Source organism: Puntigrus tetrazona, chromosome 16 (genome assembly GCF_018831695.1).
Source record: "Puntigrus tetrazona isolate hp1 chromosome 16, ASM1883169v1, whole genome shotgun sequence".
In the NCBI taxonomy this organism is placed as follows: Eukaryota; Metazoa; Chordata; class Actinopteri; order Cypriniformes; family Cyprinidae; genus Puntigrus; species Puntigrus tetrazona.
In genome coordinates this window covers 16,318,977-16,341,700 of record NC_056714.1, presented here as the reverse complement: position 1 = coordinate 16,341,700, position 22,724 = coordinate 16,318,977, and the positions used below count along the sequence as shown (strand labels likewise).

At 34.9% G+C, this 22,724-nt stretch overlaps 3 protein-coding genes across 4 annotated transcripts; all 3 read left to right on the top strand.

Annotated features, from left to right (window-relative positions):
• Nucleotides 1-4,868: 4,868 nt before the first annotated feature.
• Nucleotides 4,869-9,274, top strand: LOC122360110 (T-cell-specific guanine nucleotide triphosphate-binding protein 2-like). Of its 2 annotated transcripts, XM_043260452.1 has the most exons (3): nt 4,869-4,923; nt 6,431-7,252; nt 7,403-9,274. In XM_043260452.1, the coding sequence occupies exons 2-3, from the start codon at nt 6,542-6,544 to the stop codon at nt 8,474-8,476; spliced, it is 1,785 nt and encodes a 594-aa protein (XP_043116387.1). In that variant the 5' UTR covers nt 4,869-4,923; nt 6,431-6,541; the 3' UTR covers nt 8,477-9,274. The 2 variants fall into 2 exon arrangements, with proteins under 2 accessions (XP_043116387.1, XP_043116386.1); XM_043260451.1 differs by having other exon boundaries at nt 6,431-9,274.
• A 4,471-nt stretch (nt 9,275-13,745) lies between these two features.
• LOC122360309 lies at nt 13,746-17,526 on the top strand. Its single transcript, XM_043260805.1, has 2 exons — nt 13,746-13,907; nt 14,739-17,526. The coding sequence occupies exon 2, from the start codon at nt 14,746-14,748 to the stop codon at nt 17,146-17,148; it is 2,403 nt and encodes an 800-aa protein (XP_043116740.1). The 5' UTR covers nt 13,746-13,907; nt 14,739-14,745; the 3' UTR covers nt 17,149-17,526.
• A 386-nt stretch (nt 17,527-17,912) lies between these two features.
• irge4 (immunity-related GTPase family, e4) lies at nt 17,913-22,542 on the top strand. Its single transcript, XM_043260807.1, has 3 exons — nt 17,913-18,065; nt 18,624-18,672; nt 20,509-22,542. Exon 3 carries the CDS (start codon nt 20,530-20,532, stop codon nt 21,679-21,681), a length of 1,152 nt encoding a protein of 383 aa, XP_043116742.1. The 5' UTR covers nt 17,913-18,065; nt 18,624-18,672; nt 20,509-20,529; the 3' UTR covers nt 21,682-22,542.
• The last annotated feature ends 182 nt before the right edge of the window (nt 22,543-22,724 follow it).

The following is a 22,724-nucleotide window of genomic DNA, read 5'->3' as shown; positions in this document are numbered from 1 at the left end:
ACTGATTGTCGTCAAAAAAGTATGATTGGAATCATGCTAAGGCGCTTCCACTAATGCCAACAAATTTTTCTAGTCTGTTCAAGAGAATGTTATAATTGATAGTTTCGAACACTGCGCAAAGATCTAATAGCACTAATAAAGAGATACAACCACGATCAGATGATAGAAGCAGGTCATTTGTACTCCGTACTATGGTACAGTCTGGATCCTTTTTATCCAAAACAATTTATGGCTTGATTCCCTGCCAGCAATGCCATATATTCTTTCATTGTAAGGTTTTCCTCTCAGCAAATGTGTGTCTTCCCTTTGACTGACTATTCTGTCAGTCTCCGCTGGCAGTTGTTCCATTCATACTCTCAGGTAGGGCCATTTGTCATCACGACATTCTCTACTAAACTTCCATCAACTTCTCCATTCCCTTCATCAGGAAATGAGAGTCATATGTGTAACTGGGACATTTTTTGGGTTCCCTTTATAACGTACCTTGGCCGCCTAAAGTGAAGATAGATCCCTATAATAATGTGGAATATATGTCTGAATAAATGTCTGGCAATTTAAGAATGGGGAGATGGATGTCACAGACTATTACATGACATGAGTTTCACCAACAGCAAAATATGTTAAGGCTTTTACACAGCAGAAATATAAACAACAGCCATTTAAAGCATGCATGTCAGTTATGAAGCTGTGTCTTCCGCATTTCTGTGTATACGATTAGCAATTTTTTTTGTGAAGTTCACAGTGATTTCATTGTCACACTTTATCAACTCATTCATCAATCACTTTTATTTATATTAGCTTTTTAAACAATACACATTTTATCGAAGCACTGAACAGTATTAAATAGGAGAATAGAGTGAGAGTAAAATATGACAACATTACGTTACATGCAGAGACGGTCTCTGTAATCAACAATGATTAGACGCTAGAAACTAAGTGCCCCCAACTAAGCAAGCCAGAGGAGACAGCAGCAAGGAATTAAAGCCCCATCTATGACAGAATGGAGAAAAAAAAAACTTGGGAGAAACCAGGTTCAGTTGGGGGCCAGTCTTTCTCTGGCCAGACATCCAGCACTGAATTTTTATTTGAACTTTAAGCGTGGCTATATCAAATTGTGCAAAAGACTTAGTTCTGGCTCATCTAGGTGTTCCTGTCTCCAATGAAGGTCATTTTTTGGCGGTCATTTGATCCACCATCTGATCTGGATACGAGATGAGAACCAGAATAAGAGAAAAAAATGGACAAATATTAGAGTAGATGACTTTTTATGATGTAACGAGTACATTGCGTGTTATGGGGAGTGTTTCCGTTTCTGGTTGATCTAACTAATGCAGCCTAACAATCCATTAATGGATTTGTATAATAGAAGTGTATTAGTGTGTTATGTCTAAGATAGATTAAAGAGATGTGTCTTTAATCTAGATTTAAACTGATAGAGTGTGTCTGCTTCCCTAAAAGCATTAAGAAGGTTGTTACAGAGTTTGGGTGCTAAACAGGAAAAAGATCTGCCACCATAAATGGCAATACACTTGAAATTTAACAGTGACAAAACTAATAAAATATTATCAAACTAATAAACTTTGAAATTTGTATTTGTAGTGTTTTTATATTGTATTGTTCTTATTTTGTGATCTCAAATCAGAAAGGGTTTTAAAATATATTTTCAGCTAATTTTGACCAATTTTGGGGGGTTACGCATTACGAGTAACGCATATGACTTTTTTCAAGTAACTAATTACAAGTAACACATTACTTTTTAATTTACAAGAAAATATTAGAGTAATTTTTTTGGAAAAGTAAGACCAGTTATTGTTCCCATTTATTTACTGACAAGACTCCTGTCCCCATGTTGGGAGAAATCTGAAGTACAGAGGCATTGTGTGTGTGTTGTGAAAATGATAACACTGTAGTTCTAGACTTAATGTCAACATGCATTAAATCTTCTCAACAAAAAAAGGTAAATAACACAAATGTAATCCCATTTTATTAACCAATGTCATTATGTCTGACCTTTAAAGATCCAGTTCAACCATACTAATAAGCAAAAAAAAAGTTTCTTAATAGTCAAGATCATGCTATCTGCATCTCCTGTGTTCCATTAAGCCACTCCAATTATATTGGTCACCACTCAAATTAATGGATGTACAATCCAGTACAATTATAAAGTAATTGTTTTATCATCAATAAATATTTCAGTGAGTAAACCTGTCTATAGTATTATACATTACACAACGTTTTTATATTATTTTCTTTCATTACTGTCCCTGGATCAGTAAGATACTAATGTAATAAAGTACTGGTAGCTGGGACAGATTTGAAGTAGGGCCTATCAGTTTATATTAAAAGTTGCAATCTAATCCTGTTTACATGAATATAAGCCTGCCCCCAAGCAGGTTGAAGCTAACGGACCTGTTGCAATGACAGCGTTCCTGGCAATTAAGGTGTGTGCTCCTCCAGTCATTCCTGCAAATACAAATAACGTCTCGGTTACGTATGTAACCCTCGTTCCCTGATAGAGGGAAGGGAGAAGTTATGTAGTGATGACAGACTGGGGACTTGCTTGGAGCTCTTATTAGCTCTAATAAGAGAAAGCACCAATGAAATTTGGCAAGTGGTGAACTAATCCTGAGCCCCTTCCCATTACGCGGGTAAATAGGCAACAGATGTAACCTGAAACCGAGTCTCAGCTCTCAACGATAATTTGAGGTAACATCTCTGTCCCCTCCATCAGGGAACGAGGGTAACATACGTAACCAAGGCGTTACCTGTTTGTCAGTCACTACGAGTTATGTTGTGATGACAGTCCAATGGAAAATGCCACAACCTGAACTTGTTACTACCAGATAGCTCAGAAGCAAAATTTGATAAGTGGTTACACCTGTCGCCTATTTATAACTGCGTGATGGGGAGGAGCTCAGGATTCAGAATCATTTGCTAAATTTCATTAGCGTTTTCTAGGGCTTAGGGCTCCAAGCAAAACCACAGTCTGTTGTCACGACATAACATAAGGTAGTGACTGACAGACAGGGAACATAAGAATTATATGCATAAGAATTATTATAAAAAGTTACACAATATAAACAATTTGCTGCCAATTTCAATAACTAAAATTACACAGTACCCTTTGACATCAAAATTTTGTTATAAAGAATTTTCCCTCTAAAATTGTCTTTTAAAATGATCACACCAGCTGAATAGTTCCTTGTGCTACCCAAAGTTCATCACCACACTGGTTCTTCTAAAACTCTTTCTGGAATTGGAGCAATAAAACAATTGCCTTCATTTCTTTAAAAAACTAAATAATGTTTTTCTTTTCTTACAATATCACAAATGCCCTTTACATTAAGAGAAATAAGCAATAACTTATGGAGATTATGATTATGAGAACAAATTTAAGTAGAGGATTTAAACTAACTCAATAAATTATAACTTGCCTACAATTTACAGACTATTATGTTTTGCGTTGTTATAGGAACTTGTTGTTTTTGGCATTCCTCCATACAGCATTCCGCACAAATCGCAAAGCAAACAGAACAATAACGATGATTTGTCTTGATTTTGTCAAGTTTAAGGTTCTGAATCTCAACATACAGGTGATTTAAGGATGTTTTGAGATCTTCAGTTGATACCCTGATAGCACACATATATCTTGGAGACATCTATTTCACATCTGCATTGACATCTGCAAGACGCGTTATGCCCTTTGATTCATTTTCAGGGTGTTTGCAATGATAATATTTTCCTGTAACTCAGACACGGAAGGCTTACCTTTGTTTCTTTTTGGCATGGGGCTGCTTAGTGGGAGTGGGAGAAAGTATTATCGGTAGGTCTCCAGAAGACTAATTAGTTGGAGGCGAGTCTTGTCTTTGGGGCTTATAATTGGCTTATTATAAGCAAGGTTGTTACAGCTGTCCAGATCACAATTTATCTTTAGTACTTCTTACAAAATAAGATGAAAAAGTCTTTCTTAGATTGATTTCTTAATAAATTTAAAAGATTACAAGATGTTTTTGAAAGAATCAAACCCTGCAGAGTGTTTCCAAAGTCCCCCTCAAGGAAATTCTGTTCACTCGGCAGGTCAGATTTGCAACGCCTCCGAGCAGCTATGTGAAGTCCTATGGGGGAATCCTAAAATCTCAAAATCAGCTTGCTGAACTGGAATTAAATATTTTAAAATCTGAAACAATCTGCCCCATGAGTGTTGTTTTTTATGCTCAAAAAAAAAGCTTATTTTTCAGACCAGACAGACCAGCTGATGTACATACGCATCGACTGGTCCAGCCTCAGGTTGGGAACCTTTAACAGCCACCTTTTACCAACCAATGTTTGACTCTTTCATTCAGAATGTGTGACTTTCCTGCCATATTGCACGTTGCACTTTCTCCCATTCATACAGTATAGGAGTGAAATTTGTTTTTATTTCTAGTCTTGGGTGTTTCAACATTTGTCTGCTTTGGTCACCATCTTGTTTCCTCACCTGACAATGATTTGGTCCTCTGCCCCCTTTTATGTGGAATATTTTTGTTTTTAGTAATGACAAGCAACGTGTTAATTTACTACATGGCATGCATGTTATAAAAAACAAAAATGGTCTGTTTCCAGTAAAACACTTCCTGTTCAACAGCATTCATGTGGAAATATTCCATGCTTGGAAATGCTTTGTGTTTTATTTGGAAATTACACACAAAATGTATATATTATTTAAAAAACAAATAATAAGAAAAAGGGAATATTTAAATAAGGTAAGCATATATTCTTAAAATATGTGTTTTTTAGTTCTTACAAGATTTTTTGCTTCAGTTCTCAAATGTTCTCTAAACCACACCCTAAATCCACATCAACACCTTTTTCATAAATAGCTACCATATCTTTTTTAGACATGCAGAGTTATAGACATGTTATAGCCACCTGTGCACAGATAAGGTAGGTTTTTTTTTTACGAATGCAAAAAGTTATGCTTATATATGCTATTATAATATATGTATTAATCACGTATAAAATAAGCAATCCTGAAGAATTTGATTTGCAAAGTGTTAACTATTATTTTTGGAAAATACAGGCTAGCTAGTGATATATGTTTTATTGTACAAAATGTAAGGGTTTGGTTATTTGTTTGCAGGCACGTGCACAAATAAGGCTCAAGCCTTTGCAGAGCACATGCCCTTTACCCCCATACACTACAAAGTGCCCTTTTTGGTAGGGCCAAATAAATTAATGATATTAATCGCCTGTCTTTATTTGCTATCTTCCAACATTTAGACAATGATACGTGGGATATTTTTCATGACTGCGAGTTGAAAAGAATTTACCAAGGGAACCCCGCCAAAAAACATTTATTTTACCCGCCCCCCATAACACGACTTTTAATGGAGGACCCATCGAAACGCAATGGGGCAAGTTTTGGGTAGCAATTGGGCAGTTTTGGTTGTAAAAACCTGACAAACCTGCACGGCAACTGAACAAAGTCTTGCAACAGCAAAAAAATAAATCTTGTTGTCACTGTAAGACAGTGAACCAAGAGAGAGGGCTAGTATTTACCATCTTTCAGTCATGTCCTTGTCACAAGGTAATAGGTGACACTCAACATGTTAGATCAAATATTTTTCTAAGCTATGTTTTCTTTGATTTATGATTGCTGATACACTTAGTTTGTTAATATTTATTCATATTATATAGTCGCATTACTCTGTTAATATACAGTATTCGCTAGCTTTGGCTCATTTTTTAATCTAGCTTCAAAAGTATAAACACAGCATAACATGGTTTCACTCAATTAACGATGTAGGAACTAAAAAAACCCATTACAGAATCAGATCACTGTAAAATCATATACTTAAAAATGCAGATAGGATTAGGAGGAGAGCTCTGGCACAGTTCAAACGTATCCCTCTAGTGTAAAGTGTGAATTAGAGGCCTTCAAAAGACCACATTCCTGGTCCTCCACAGAATCAAGTTTTTGCCAGATATGTGGATATATGTGGAATATGCTGTAGTTTCTTATAATCTTCTGTTTTGAGTGGAATTGTGTTGGACATAATTATCTATGTCAATGTAGGCAAAATATTGGACCCATTGCTTTACCTTCGCCTTTCCTCAATAACACACATAAACATAATTACTAAATAATAGACAGAATAGTAATAGTAATTGTAACAGGAAGTAATAGGATCACAGTGAAGTCATAAAAATGGCTCACATGAGATAGCTGTTGTAATAAGGCTTAAAGAAGCCCGGTATCATTATTATGATTGTTATTAATAGGAAATAAATGCAACCTTTTGAGACTATTATTTTGTAAACAGTTGCATTGTTCTAATAGGCTAACTTCTTAGAACATCAATGGCATTATTTCTGTCAAACTAATGTACAAACGTTTTGCTAGAAATGTTTTTTTTCTGACCATAAAACCCTGAAACGCTTCTTATTTCAGAGTCGTCAAGTCAGATGTCTTTATGGACCCTTTCTTTAAAAACTACACAAACACGAAAGACAAAACTCTCAAACACCACATACTAAATATCCAACAACTGGTTCAAGAAATATGCTGCGAAAACTGGAAATAGCTAAAAAAGATGTACAGACAAAGTGTCCTGTCAAATCTAGAGAAAAAGACACCAAAAAGCAAGAGGAAGAGGACAAAAACCTAAATGTTTGTGAAGCTTCCAGAGAATATCTAGATATATTGTCTACTGCCACAGCAAACGCACAAGTTTCAGACTCTCTTGGCTCAGAAATAGATGAAATAATTGACTCTCCGCCTGTAGAGAAAAAAAACAAACTGAAAAATAAACTGAAGGAGTTAGAGAATGTTACACTTAACATTGCTATAACTGGGATGACAGGGGCAGGGAAGTCTTCCTTAGTCAATGCCCTCAGAGGCCTTCCCAATGATCATAAGGATGCAGCTCCCACAGGAACAACTGAGACTACCATGAAGCCCAACATGTACCCACATCCCTTCATGCCAAACGTGAAGATCTGGGACCTGCCTGGAATCGGTAGTCCAAGATTTAGAGCAAAGAAGTACCTGAAAGATGTTAATTTCCACACATATGACTTCTTTCTCATAGTGACCTCTGAAAGATTTAAGGAGAATGACATCGAGCTGGCCAGAGCGATCAAGAAGAGGAAGAAGGTATTTTATTTTATTCGTACTAAAATTGACAACGACATTCGTGCAGAATTACACAAAACTAACTTTGATGAGCGGATGTTACTCGAAACCATCCGAGAGGATTGTACAGTGAACCTAGTGAGTATCGAAATACCCAAAATATTCTTAATCTCTTCCTTTCAAGTGGAAAATTATGACTTTCCGAAGCTGATCAACACCTTGGAATATGAAATTCCCAAAAAGAAAAAAATTGCTCTTATTCAGTTTTTGCCCGTTTATTCTTTTCAGAAAAATAAACTGAAGGAGTTCGAGAATGTTACACTTAACATTGCTGTAACTGGGATGACAGGAGCAGGGAAGTCTTCCTTAGTCAATGCCCTCAGAGGCATTCTTAATGATGATAAGGACGCAGCTCCCACAGGAACTGAAACTACCATGAAGCCCAACATGTACCCACATCCCTTCATGCCAAACGTGAAGATCTGGGACCTGCCTGGAATCGGTAGTCCAAGATTTAGAGCAAAGAAGTACCTGAAAGATGTTAATTTCCACACATATGACTTCTTTCTCATAGTGACCTCTGAAAGATTTAAGGAGAATGACATCGAGCTGGCCAGAGCGATCAAGAAGAGCAAGAAGCTTTTTTATTTCATTCGCACAAAAATTGACAACGACATTCGTGCAGAATCAAACAAAAGAAACTTTGATGAGCGGATGTTGCTTGACAACATCAGAAAGGATTGTAAAGCAAATCTACTGAGTGTTGAAACACCCAAAATGTTCCTAGTGTCTTCATTTAATTTGGAAAAATATGATTTTCAGGAGCTGATCGACACCCTTGAAGAGGAACTTCCAGAGAACAAGAAATTTGCTCTCATTCAGTCTTTGCCCATTTATTCTCTAGAGGCCCTCACAAAGAAGAAAACATACTACAAGAAAATGATTTGGCTAAACGCCTTAGCAGCGGGAGTTGGGGCCATACCTCCAATCCCTGGATTGTCACTGGCCTGTGATTACGGCATCATGAAGAAGTTTTTTCAGCAAGTCTTCGCAGGTTTTGGTTTATCAAATCAGGCTCTAGAGGTGCTATCAGAACGAGTGAACAAACCGGTGGAGCAGCTAAAAGCCGCTAGGACTTCACGCTTCAAAGATGGGGCCACTGAGGATATTGTGATTGATATGCTGTCTAAACCAAAGATTGCTATAGCCAAGACTCTGGGGACTGTAATGTCTATGCTGCCAGGAGGAGCTCTACCTGCAGGAGGAACGGCCGTCGCTACTGTACACTACCTGCTTAATATGGGACTCAATGAGATGGCAGAAGACACCAAACGTGTTCTCTCTGTGTCACTGCTTGCCTAATAGACAGAAAAAGTAGCCTCAGATCCAGATGACAAATCATATAAATAACTGTGTTGAAGCAGAAAAAACGTGTTGTAGTACTAAAAAAAATAATCATAATAATTGTAATCTTTTTTTTTGTGTGATTATGATTCAAATAAAAAAACGAAAATGTGCTCATGAATGTGCGTTCGAAATAAAAAAAACAGTTTTGGTTTTCCCAATGTAATGTATATTTCTATACCAATGTTTCTTTCATTTATGTCTATATATAACTATGTTTGCTTAGGCCCATAACCACCTATGAGGTCAGCGAGGTCCGATCCTCTGTAAATGTTTCATGTTCAACAGAAATAAAATTTGTTCTCTGAATTAATAATTTGATGTTTAACTCCTCATACATGTGCATGGCATGTATAATTCAGACAGTTTGAATCACTGTGAAGCGCTGGCAGAGTGAACAAGGCTTGAGAGAGGAGGCGCCGACGCAGTCTCCATGTTGCTAGATCTAGATGTTATATGCTTTTTTTGAACTTCTCATTTTCACTTAATTTGAAAATTTAGAAAGTTAATCAAATAAGATATGGCAGTTTACGGTCAGCAATATATTTATATATTTTTAATTGCAAAAGTTTTTTTTTTGTTTTTAACAAACATCTGCAGTGCAATTCTGTCTCTTCTAAAGTGTTTATAGTATGTAAAACAGGTTGTATTTATAGGGGTTATTATATCACGGTTTAAAGTACCCCTAGTATGCACTTTAGAAAATGTACCTCTCATGCAGTATGTAACACAGGTTTAAGTGAATAAAAACATTCTGGGAAGTTTTACCTCCAAAACTGCACCATGTATAAAGTTATTGTTTCTCAAAAAAAAAAAAAAAAAAGAGTTGAATCTGAATCATTATCTTATTCCCTATCCATTTGATGGTCTTTTCATGTTGGTCTAAATGAAAATGCAAATTCATTCTTTGCCAATAAGTGCCACTTTTAGAGAGTTAAAGGCTCACACTGCTTTAAAGTAATCCAACTAAACACCGGAGGGGAATGGAAAATAAATCATTGAACAATTTGATATCGTTGAACAAATAAGGTATGAATAAATGCATAAGAGAAAGAAATTGAAAATGCATTTCGACCTGTTGAGTCAACATATTCTCACTCCCTACTAGTCACATATTTCTGCTTGGTCAAGGACCCTTTGGCGTGACTTTTTTGATGCCCAAGGTACCCATTTTTCAATTTTTCATTTTTTTTTTAAATAAGACACTCTTGGCGTCACTATGCCAATGTGAGATACTGGGAATTTTATCTTCATGTTTAAATGATATCGCCATTATTGCATATGTGTTAAGGTGTGATTTTTCATTGTAAAAAGTCACAACAATTTTATATTACATTATTTACACATTTATGAGCAGGTAACTCAACCCCTGGCCCCAAACCTACCATTTGTCGATAAAACACATGATATACCAGGCAGATACCACTATCACCATCATGTATTCAAAAAGGATTAATATTCAAAGTCTTCTGAGAAGAATAGACACCATCACCATCTCTGTCTGCCGCTCTTTCTGTTTGCTGCAGCCTCTGTGCATAAATTCACATAATACTGCTTAATATGGTCAGTTTTTGCAATAAATGCCAGTGACTGCACTTATATATGCCTGTGTGTGTTTTATATTGGTCAGAAGTGGGTAGATTTAGGGTAGGGTGTGGTTAGGTGCTATAAATTGTATTAGAAAATGTATTGTCAACGCGTGAAGAATCACACGACAAGGAGAGCTTTTGTTAAATTTTTAACAAACTCGTGCAAATCATTAAATTAAGACAAACAACTGAAAACAATGGATGACCTTCACTTCAAAAAAATGCCGCAAAAGTATTAATAAGTGAAGAAAAGGGGTCCTGATCAAGCAGCAATGTGTCGACTTGCGAGACAAAATGTATTGAGTGGAAGCAGAAACATGCTGATTTTCCCTAAATGAGAAAAACAAAAAAAAAGAAGAAGAATGCCACATGTCGGTAAAAGAACAGAAATATCTTGTTCTACCACATTGAAGCTTCTACAAACAGGGCTCAAAATGGAAAGTCCTCAAAGTAGCAAAACAGACCTGCATGAACCAGGAAGACATATATATATAAAAAAATAAATAAAAAATAAAAAAAAAATCTTTAAGTTTATAAAGCATACAAAAACAAGCTTTAAAGCATTTAATTCATTCCCCACAAAGAAAAAGAAAAAAAAAATACAGGAAATGTTTTATGCTTGAAACTGCTGCCTTTAAAACACTGTTGATGCATTATCAAGAGTGGTGTTACCCTAACCTGATTCGGTCCTTGTAAAGGCTTTGTCCCATGCACCCTTTTATGTGAAATATTTTAACTGACATTTTTAGTAATAATCAAAACAACATAATGCATGTTAGTGCATAAAAACTGTCCGCTTCCAGTAAGACTGCTAAAAAAAAAAAAAAAAAAAAAAACTTCCTGCTAAACTACATTCATGTTGAAATATGCATGCTTGGAATTGTGTTTTATTTGAAAATACCATACAGGCAAATGTAGATATTGTTTTAACAAAGAAAATAATGCAGATAAGAGACTGTACAAGAAATTTTAAAATATGGTCAGCATACATTTCAAAAATATGAGTTTTCTTATAAAGTAGTTTTGGCGAGCTGTTTAGCTTCAGTTCTCAGATGTTCTATAAAGCACACTCTAAATCCACAGCTATCACATCGTTTACGGATATGAAGAGATACAAATTTAATAGCGAAAGGTGAGGTTGTCTTATGCAAAAATAGTTGACTGCTTATACATGTATTGATAACAAAATAATTTAATGCTGAAAAGTTATTTCCACATCAAAGCGTTAAGCTATTATTGTTGTTGGAAAATATAAACTGGCTTGCTGTTGTAGAACTTGGCACTATTTTCTGCCATACTTAAATGTACAAACGTTTCACTATAAAAAAAAATTTTTCCTGGTAGTAAAACCCCGAAATGCTTCTTGTTTCAGAGTCGTCATACAAGAAAATCTGTCTGAAATGCATTTGGGGAGCGGACAGAAAGGTAGCTCCCACCCCTGGATTGTCACTGGCCTGTGATTACAGCAAATCAGGCTCTAGACTAGAGCTATCGATCTCATAAACGTGCATAAAAATATAGCAAGAAAAAATAAAAACTAAAACTTGTGGTATTGATACGCAAAAATGGGCTGTGACATGTAAATGCTACTAGGGTGGCAAATGTACACAAAAAACTGCATATTATGATTCAAAGTCCATTTTTGCATATACAAATACCATGAGTTTTCATTTTAAATTTGCCATACTGTTTATACCAATGTAAAATTACACTAATTTTGCCAGTTTCATTTGTGTTTGTAGAACTATATACTAAATTCTGCATGTATGCTGGACATGTAATTAATTTCTGTTACAGTTAATTAGATCACTTTGATTACTGGTTTGCAACCTTAGCTATTAGACATCTAAAAGTCGGGCAATGGTTGAGGAAACAATCAGACAAACAAAAACACAGAGCAATGTCAAACACAGGAAGACAATGATAGGAGACCACATGCTTAAAATTACCAGCCAGAGCCAGGATAAGACTTCACAAGGAGCACAAGCTGGTAGCAGCTTATATAGCTGTCTAATGAGGTACACCTGGGCAGGTAATCAGGGCTGTGAAATGGCATGATGGGAAATGTAGTTTTGAGGGCTAATATTCTGGGGAGGGTTCCCTCCGGTGGCCGTCGGAGAGAGCCACAGAGGCGTTCATGACAGATGTATATATATATATATATATATATATATATATATATATATATATATATATATACATATATACATATACATATAATACTGCTATGCATAAGTATCTGCTAGACTACTCACAAATATAATTTACAAATAGAATTTAGATAATATCAAATAAATATTGTGAAATTTACATAACAATAACTTACATGTTATTTTCCTTTTTCAGTTCTTTTTCTTGAATTTATGTGCTTACAAATACAACTGGAAAGTATGTGTTTACAAATTAGTTCATTATTTAAACCAAAAATGTTATGATTTTAGATTTCTAAGCAGCAGCAAAAAAAAAAAAAGACTACAAATCTATCCAAAGCTCATCTGTATGAAATAAAGTCAGGAATGAAAAGCACCTTTATAAATATTTATTTATATTTATTTAAATTTATTTTACAGATAGAAAGATATAACGTACATTATTAAATATTTAATATTACATAAAATATAAAATATTTCTGAAAGAAAGGTAACAATTAAAAATTTAATGTGATTTAAATGTGATTCACATCATAAAGACAAATAGTCTTGTTTCCCTGGGAAACACAAATTTAAGCATCATGCTATTTTATTATACTCAGAATTTACTATTGTACACATTATCAATTAAGATTGTAATACTCTATTAATTTTTACGTAATATACATACATAATGCGTTTATAGCTATGATATATAAAAAAATATAAAATATAAAAAGTCTAATATTTATTTATTTATAAATAAAGTCTAAAATTGTATACTAAGACCTCAGCAAAGTACAAACAAAAATGACATTGTGCTTGTTTGGGGAAAAACTATTTACTTTGTTTGCTTAAAGACTATCCATGGATTAAACAGAAGCCGAGTTTGTTTTGCATAAGATACAGATGTCATTGCTGGTAAAAAAAAAAAAAAAAAAACAGCAACAGAAATATCTTGTACAACACTGAAACTCATGCCGGCTTAAACAGACCTACATGAGCCAGAAACAGATATATATTTTTAAAAGTTCTTTAAGTTTCTAAAACATTCAGAAACATGATGTAAGTTTTAAAGCATTCACTTCATCCCCTACCAAAAAGAAAAAAAATGTGTAGAAGTTGAAATGCTTCATGCTTGAATGAAAACGTACGTCTGACAGAGCATCTTTGATTAATATTGATAAAAATGTTCTGTGCTTTTATGTCAAACATTTTGATTGACATTTGTGGTAAACGTTCATTTATACATGTTATTGCCATATTTGCAATGACATGCACATTGAAAACAAAAAGACTAAAGAGTAAAAGAATAAAGAGTAAAGCACTTCCTGCTAAACAACATTCATGTGGAAATGTGCATGTTTGGAATACCTTTGTGTTTTGCTTCAAATGGAACACAGACTAAATGAAAAAAAAATAAATAATAATAATTTTTTACAAATTTACAGACTATTTTCTGTGGTAATCAACAGCATGTCACTAAATTCATATATATTTTTTTCTGTTTTCTTATAAAGTAGTTCAGGCTACATTTTTTTTGCCTTAGTTACCAGATGTTCTTTAAACCACTCCCTAAATCCACACCTAAACCTTTTTTTATAAACAGCTACCACATCATTTTGAAACATGCAGAGATACCAATATTATAACCACCTGTGCACAGATAAGGTGAGTTTGTCTTATTATGAATGCAAAAATAGAACATTTTTCAGCTTATAAATGTACTGATGACATATAAAATAACCAATCCTGAGGAATTCGATTTGTACAGCAAAGTGTATAGACAAACACAGTTACCAATAGATATCTAGTCTATTTATAATGCTGTTTCATTGCATAGAATTTGGGGGTTTGTTCATTTATTTATATCTTTGTTTGCTTGAAAATAAATTGTTCTCTTGAAATAAGTGTAGAACAATGTAGATGCTCATTAGGTTCAGTCTTATGAGAATAAATTAAATATTTATTCTGTATGAGTCTGGACAATTCATCTCTGTAACAGCTGAGTTTTCCTCTCAAAATGAATAAATGACGGGTTACAAAATGTGTACAAAGGATTCTAGAAATGTTTTTCGCAAATTTACCTATGAATTTGTAAGATACTGTAGCTATAGCCTGTAGGCTACTCCACTAGATGTCAGCGCGACATAATAGACTAATTCGTGCACCTACAAGTCTCCATTTTGGTTTAAAGGGAACAGTTAGCGTGTTTACTTATATGATAACAATATGTGTATGATAATTAGTTATAGCATATGTTTTGACCTGAATTGATTGTAAACCTCACGTTTAAATTGCGCGTCTCTGCGTGGATAGCGACATCTAGTGTAAACATCTGTATCCTTCCAATGAGCCGTCAGAACATCGTAAGATAAAACACTGAATTTATAATATTAGTTACCAAAATAAAGGCACAATTACTGCAGACCTAATGTACAAACGTTTCGCTGGAAGTAAAAAATGCTTCTTGACTTTTATCCAGTTCCTTTGCTTTTTCAGAGTCATCATGTCAGATGAAGTCAACGTCTTTATGGACCCTTTCCTCAAAATCTACACAAATCCACATCAGATAGAAGTAGCCGATAGCCTCACCGAATCCTTTCACGAGGACATTGTGCTGAAAGAGCGTCAGAGAAACACGGAATTGTTGGAATCTCTAGGAATCGTCCAGTCAAAACTTATTCAAAGTATGGAGAAACAACCAGAGAACCCGAAACACAGTAATTTGAACATCGTTGAATCAAAACTTAATGATGTGAAGGAAAGAGAGAGGCTTAGAGAAAAAAAGAGTGGTAAAGAAAGGCAAGCGGAGAAAGTGATACACATAACAAACGAAACAAATGTAGATCAGACAGGAAAAGCTGAAATGTGTCATTTTGACATGAAACAGATGGAAAGATTTCTTGAGGAGGAAAGTGATCAAACCAAGGCTGAGGAACCAGAACGACAGCACGTGAGAGAAAAAAAGCAGAGTGTTAAAGAAAAACAAGCAGAGAAACAAGCGATGAATAAAACAAATGAAACTACTGAAGATCAGTCAGAAAAGGTTGAAATGTGCCATTTTGATATGGCGAAATTTCTTGAGGAGCAAAATGAGCAAACTGAGGATGAGGAACCATGCAAAGTGACCACAGAACAACAACATATGAGTGAAAGAAAGCAGAGTGTTAAAAAAGCGAGACATATAACAAATGAAACAAATGAAGATCAGTCAGAAAAAGATGAAATGTGTCATTTTGACATGATGCAGGATGCAAAATGTCTAGAGAAACAAAATGAGCAAATCGAGGGACTGTGTGAAGGGACGAAAGAACATCACATGAAGGCTGTTGATAAAGAGGAGCAGAAAGCACTAAAAAATTTAGTTCTGATGATAAATGAGGAAGAGAAGGAAATGGCCGAGTGTGGAAAAGCTACAGACATTCACAAAACAAAACAAGCTCACAGCGTCGAAGCAGAACATTTTCACCAGCCACATGCTGCTATAGCGAAGAAAGATTTGTTGACAGAAAAAGCTAAAAAGACAGATCTCGGTGAACCATTAAACAAAGTCGCCACTAAAGAAGAAAATAAAGAGGTTATGAAGATACGGGAGCAAGAACTGCTCAGTGGAGGAGTGTGTCCAGAAGTCAAGAAGGCACAAGATGACACAGACAGTGTGCTTCTGTGTAAAGCAGAAGAGAACATGCATTTAAAACCAGAAAGCACTGAGAAGAGGCAAAGTATAAACACAACACCTAAAAAGCAAGAAGAGGAGCATTTATATGAAGTACCCGATGCTGTACTCACTAGTTCTACTGAATACATTTACGGAACAGAGTGCGTTAAAGAACAACTGAAGAAACTGGACAACATCACACTTCACATTGCTGTTACAGGATCAACTGGAGCAGGAAAATCCAGCTTTATCAATGCAATACGAGGTCTGAAACCGGACGACGTCAATGCAGCTCCCACAGGGGTGACTGAGACGACAATGACGTCAACACTGTACACACATCCTACAATGCCCAGTGTAAAATTATGGGATCTGCCAGGGACCGGAAGTCCCAAATTTAGAGCCAAAAAATACCTAAAGGATGTGAAACTTGACACCTTTGACTTCTTCATCATCATCTCCTCAGAGAGATTCAAGGAAAACGACATCCTGCTGGCTAAAGCAATTAAAGAGAAGAAGAAGTTGTTCTACTTTCTCCGCTCGAAGATTGACAATGACATCCAAGCAGAATCTAAAAGGAAAGACTTTGATGAGCAGAAAGTTCTCACAGATATTCGTGAGGACTGCCATAGAAACCTTAAGGGCATGGATAACCCCCAAATTTTCCTAATTTCCTCTTTTGAATTGCACAAATACGATTTTCAAACCCTTGTCGACACACTGGAGGAGCAGCTACCTGCTCACAAGAGAAATGCTCTGATTTTGTCCTTGCCAATATACTCCTCCAAGATCTTGGATGAGAAGATCGAACTGTTTATGAAGCAAACCTGGTCAGCAGCCGTCGCTTCTGGTTCCATCGCAGTGGCTCCAGTGCCTGGTCTTTCCATTGCTTGTGATGCTGCCATTTTACTGGCTTTCTTCACCAAGTGCTACAATGCTTTCGGGCTGGATGATGGATCAATAGATAAGCTTTCAGTGAGAGTCAACAATCCATCCCTCAAATCTGTAAGGAAGTCACCTCTAGTGATCGCTATTGGGCAAAAGAAACTCAGTAATAAGGAGCTAGCAGCACTGACAAATAGAGAAGCAGCTATTAAATTTGCGTGGAGCATGGTTCCTGTTGTAGGAAGTAAAAAAACTGCAGAAATGTCTTACTTCACAACACTGAACCTTCTGCGAGCAGGAGTTCAGGATCTCGCTGATACAGCCAAAGAAGTGCTGAAAGTGGCAGGTCTGACTGATGTCTACTGAAATCACAGACTGAGATCAGTCAAGAGGTCACGTCATTGGTCATTTTTGTTAAGTGCAGTCACATTCATTCATAACATACTCAGTGCTGTTCCCGTTCAAGAAGCTGAGCTGCATGCATGCATCTACTGACTGTTCTGAACATGTGTTTCTTTATTATCTGGAAAATGTATGGCTTAAATTGCATTTGTTAATTGATTTAGACCTACATCCTATAAGACATGGAAGAAAATGTGTTGTTTGTTAGAATGTGTGCTGAGTGTGTGTAGAAACTACTTAACTATTTACTATATATATATATTTATATAACTGTTTAACTGAATCTAGGCACAATTAGCTGGCAGTCTGATTTTCCCTTTTTTGGCTAATAAAGAATTGAAAAGTATGCTTTTATTTTATATATATATATATATATATATATATATATATATATATATATATATATATATATATATATATATATATATATATATATATATATACTTAAATTACTTATTCGCTTAATAAAAACAAATGTGGAGTCATATTCACGGCGAATCATGAATACATTTGTAATAGTTTTATTCACAGCATTGAAGAATCATTACAGTATAACATAAGCAATACACTATATAAAAAAGAGAGACGAAAGGCGTAAACCTAAACGCGTTTAATAAACCATGTAATAATATGATGTTGGAAATACAGCGCAGAGACGCAGCGCTGATTTGATTGGCTGTTTGGACTGTCACTCATCTGTCGTAAGTTTCGTTTTCTCAACATAAGGAAGTCAAGAAGCCCATAAAAGCGGAGAGGAAGAAAAGGAGTTATTGGACAATGTGATGGTAATAACTCGGTATCTACCTGTAGACATTTTACAGCGTTTACTAAAGCGTATTACTTAAAAGTCAGTGGGTTACTGCTGGAGCCCAAAAATAAAAGTAAGTAGGCTTTGGTTGTTAGTTTCATTGTTTAATTGCATTGTTTAAATACTAATAACGCATTACGTTCCTTGTTAATATCAATCACTGAATAGCTTTCTTAAAAATGACATGAATTGCTTTATGCAATAGCAAAAAATAAACATAAAAGCAAATTGTATTGCATGAGTAAAAAAAAAAAAAACTATATATATATTATAATATATATTTGTTGTAGTAAAAATAAGTTTTGGTGCATTTGGTGCATTTTCTCTGTTTAAAAAAGTTTCGATTTCCGCTAAATATCAAATTTCTAGTTATGTATTACTATTATAGCCTATTTCTAAAGGCGTTTATGATTATTATCGTACGATTCATCGTCTTTTTTATGTAGCGTTGCTATATATTATCAAGCTGTACTTAACCCATATTGACTGCCAAATTTACAATCTTTTTTTTGTTTGTTAATAAAACTGAATATATCTATTTATTAATTAATATAGTTGATATATTTAATTTTGCTGCTTAAATCAAATTATGTTTCAAATTATGATTCTTGGTCAATTTTTACTCTAACAGGGAAGCGGTGCACACAGGCCAATACAACGTTATTAAATACACACAAAAGGTTAGTATAACACTGCACATATTATCTAATATCATAATATGGTATACCTTTTTCATAATTTTTTTTATTACTACATCGTTATTTGATAACATAAAAAGTGAACATTGATTTGAACATTAAAAAACCACTCACAATCAACCAGAACTATTGCAGACCCTGACACCTTAGGAAGAGCAAAGCAAACACCACATCCTTGTGGCAACAGAAATGATTGGCAGTCAGGGTTCAAGAATAAATCAATGACAAAAAATATACATATACATCTATATATATATATATATATATATATATATATATATATATATATATATATATATATATATATATATATATATATATATATATATATATATATATATATAACCTTTACAAAGGCTGTAACTGGAAATACAGGATCTGGAACAACTTTCTTGCAATTAGAGATCTAAATGACAAAGATGATGGAGCAGAGCAACATTTTAGCAGAGCCAAGAAAAGAGGGATTTGATGAGCAGAACTTTCTTTGCAAAAAGGGAAGGGATTGTCAGAAAAACTTGAAAGAACAGGGAGACCCCAAAGCTTTCTTGATAACGTCAAGGGATGTAAGTGCAACAGAGACTTGTAATCTGGCCACTGCTTTTTCTTGGATGGCCAAATCAAAGTTGGCATCTGCCCTCCAAGAAAAAGCAGTGGCCAGATTACAAGTCTCTGTTGCACTTACATCCCTTGCTGTCATTGAATATGTTGCAAGTCTCCTTCCAGGTGTAGGAAGTGTTCCTGCTCCAGGATTATCAATTGGTACTACTTATTACCTCTTGAGAGAAGGATTAAATTAGCTGGTAGACATTGGTAGAAAAATCTGAAGAGAGGCTGAGCTGGACACACTATGCAGTAATTCATAGATGTCCTAAACATGTGTTTCTTTATTAAGAATGTTGACTTTGATCTATGGAGCATTGTCTATGGAGCTTGTATGCATTTTTGCTTCTGGTAATGGCCGTAGCATGTTTGTTAGATTGTGTGCTGATTATGAAGGAGATTAAAATACTACAGTGTCTTATAATAATAATACTTTTTATTTGTAATTCGCTACAACAGTATAAAACAACTATTTAAAAAACAACTAAGTCTTCATACATTACAGTATTCACAGAACAGGTTACAATGTTCACGCATGCCAGCATTTCAGAAATCAATGACACTGTAATTTTATTTATTCTCACGCGGTAAGTTAAATTATTGAATTATTTGAATTGGTTCACAATTTGTGTTCATTTTCCACACTGAAATCTAGTAAATGTTCACAGTCTCACATAATTATGTATTTGTTCATCTCATACAATAAAAAAATGTTTAAAAACATTTTGTGATTAAATAAAAACATGTAATTCAACTACACTTTTTTATATTGTAATATATTGTAACATTTAATTTTTTTCATTACATTCTAATATATTCTAATATTTTTGTGTGTTAAAGTGTTAAAAAATACATATTAAAGAAGTCCGTTAAAAAAAGTAATAAAGCACATTGTGTTATACATTTACAGTCTCAGTTGTAAGTTATAAAGTTTAATTGACAGAAATAAAGCGGCAATTACAATGAAAACATGTAATTGTGAGATATAAACTCACATAAATGAGATATGTAATCTCATAATTATGTCAAATAAAGTCACAGCTGTCCATGATCAAGCAAATAAAAAAAGTCATGAATTTACTGTACTAAACTTACTTAAAGTAATAAATAAGTAAAGTTACTAATATATACACACACATATATATATATATATATATATATATATATATATATATATATATTTTTTTTTTTTTTTTTTTTTTTTTTTTTTTTTTACAGTGAAGAAATTAACAAGGCACAATGGCTGATTCTTCTGCTGACTTGGATTTCTCTGGAGCTTTGCAGAGACTGGGAGAACGTGACCCAAACACAGCTGCTGCAAAGGCTAAAGAGCAATTGGACAGTCTTGACGGTGTAACTCTAAATATTGCAGTGACTGGAGAAACAGGAGCAGGAAAGTCTTCCTTCATCAATGCATTTCGAGGTCTGAATGATGATGATGACAATTCTGCACCAACAGGACTAACCGAAACAACAAAGGTAGCTGCCATGTACACCCATCCGACAAAGCCAAATGTCAGACTGTGGGACCTGCCAGGGATTGGTACGCCTAATTTCAAAGCTAACAAATTCCTCAGTGAAGTGAAATTTGAGACATACGATTTATTTATCATCATTTCCTCTGTGAGGTTCAGGGAAAATGATGTCTTTCTGGCCAAAGAGATTCAAAAAAAGCAGAAGAGGTTTTATTTTGTCCGGACCAAGATTGATAATGACGTCCGGTCAGTGGCGAAGACAAGAAAATTTGATGAGCAGCAGGTACTTTGCACGATCAGAGAGGACTGCCACAGAAACTTAAAGGAGCTAGGAAACCCCAAGGTGTTCCTGATATCCTCTTATGACTTGGGAAAATATGACTTTCAAGACCTGGTAGATACTCTAGAGCTAGACCTTTCAGAAAACAAGAGATTTGCTCTGGTCCAGTCTGTGCCTGTGTGCTCTTTGGCTATGCTAGAGAAGAAAAAAAAGCTTATGGAGAAGTTTATTTGGCTTGCAGCACTGGGCTCCAGTGTGGGTGCTGTTGTCCCAGTCCCTTTATTATCTGTGGCCATTGACAAGACGATTTTGGTGGCTTATCTCGTAAGTTGTCATAACGCTTTGGGTTTGAATGAGCAATCACTCATCGCACTGTCAGAGAGAATGAACAAGCCTCTCTCACAGCTGAAATCAGCTATAAAATCTCCTTTACCAGTAACATTGGTAGACAAAATGGCAATTAGACCTCGTATAGCAATGACAAAAACAGTGCATGTTGATGGAAAATTTATTGCAAACAGCTTTATAAATGCGACTGAGGCCTTCAAATCAACATGCAGTGTCTTGCGCGGGGCACTGAATGACATGATAAACGATATGAAACAAGTCCTTCAAGCTGCAGGTTTGGATGAATAAAATCAAGTATAGCAAAGAGATGTTTACCAAAATTACATAAGAACATCAAAAACAAAAACTTTTATACTTCTTGGTCACTTTCACTTGCAGTTAAATGGTTGGAAAGAAATATTATACTGAATATTGTCTAGTTCCATTCCTCATATTTTGTAATAGTGCATGTTAAACGGAATACTTAGAATGGCATGCATTGATACCAGCTTTTCTCAGTTTCAGTCTTCGCACCCACCTCTCTGCAAAATGCATGTCTTTCTTTGTTAACGCACCTGATTTCGTTCTTCAGCTCGAGGAGATGGCTCACACACAATTTCGCACACTTCGGTGCACTTTGAATGAAACGTGTAAGTTTGCTTCGAACTGGAATCATGGCGGAATATCCGGCGATGTCCACTTCGCACTGTGCTCACATAGTACAAGCCTCTGAAGCGATGAGAAACTGGAATTGAGAACCGCTAATTTAGACTACAGAATGAGTGAAATGTGTGACTTTGTAAAGATAAGTGGGAATCTGGAGGTTTGGGTAAATTTTCTGTTAACTTGTTTTATTTTACAGTTGTGCGCTGGACCTGCTTACCTCATTGAATGTTTAACTTGTTTTACAATGTACACAAGTGTATACGAGGGCTTTAGGCCAAAAGTCAGAATTTCTTTCTATTGCCTTCTTCTAAACAACATATGTTTTCTTTATATTAAATTGTTATTGTTTTTTTTTTTAAAGTAAATTTGTTTTATGCATATTGATAATGAAATGACACTAATTGAAACAAGTGTTAATGACAGTGGCAGATGCATACAAGCTTGAATGGGTTTAATACAGGTTTGAATGGAATTAATTATTAAACATTTGTGGTTTATTATAAACAGGAACATTCTTGTCATTATTTCCATTAACAAACATGTAATTGTCAGCCAAGTCTACACAACTTACTACTTATACTGCTGAATTGTTAGCAATATTGGTTTGGTATTAGAAATCAGATGGATGTTTGAATGCATGCGGACGTAGTAGGAAGGAAAAAAAGTCCAACTATTTCTTTACAGGT

Bases quoted from the DNA above. Each gene is read 5' to 3' on its own strand.
- irge4 (XM_043260807.1), top strand. From the start codon at position 20,530: ATGGCTGATTCTTCTGCTGACTTGGATTTCTCTGGAGCTTTGCAGAGA.
- LOC122360110 (XM_043260451.1), top strand. From the start codon at position 6,542: ATGCTGCGAAAACTGGAAATAGCTAAAAAAGATGTACAGACAAAGTGT.
- LOC122360309 (XM_043260805.1), top strand. From the start codon at position 14,746: ATGTCAGATGAAGTCAACGTCTTTATGGACCCTTTCCTCAAAATCTAC.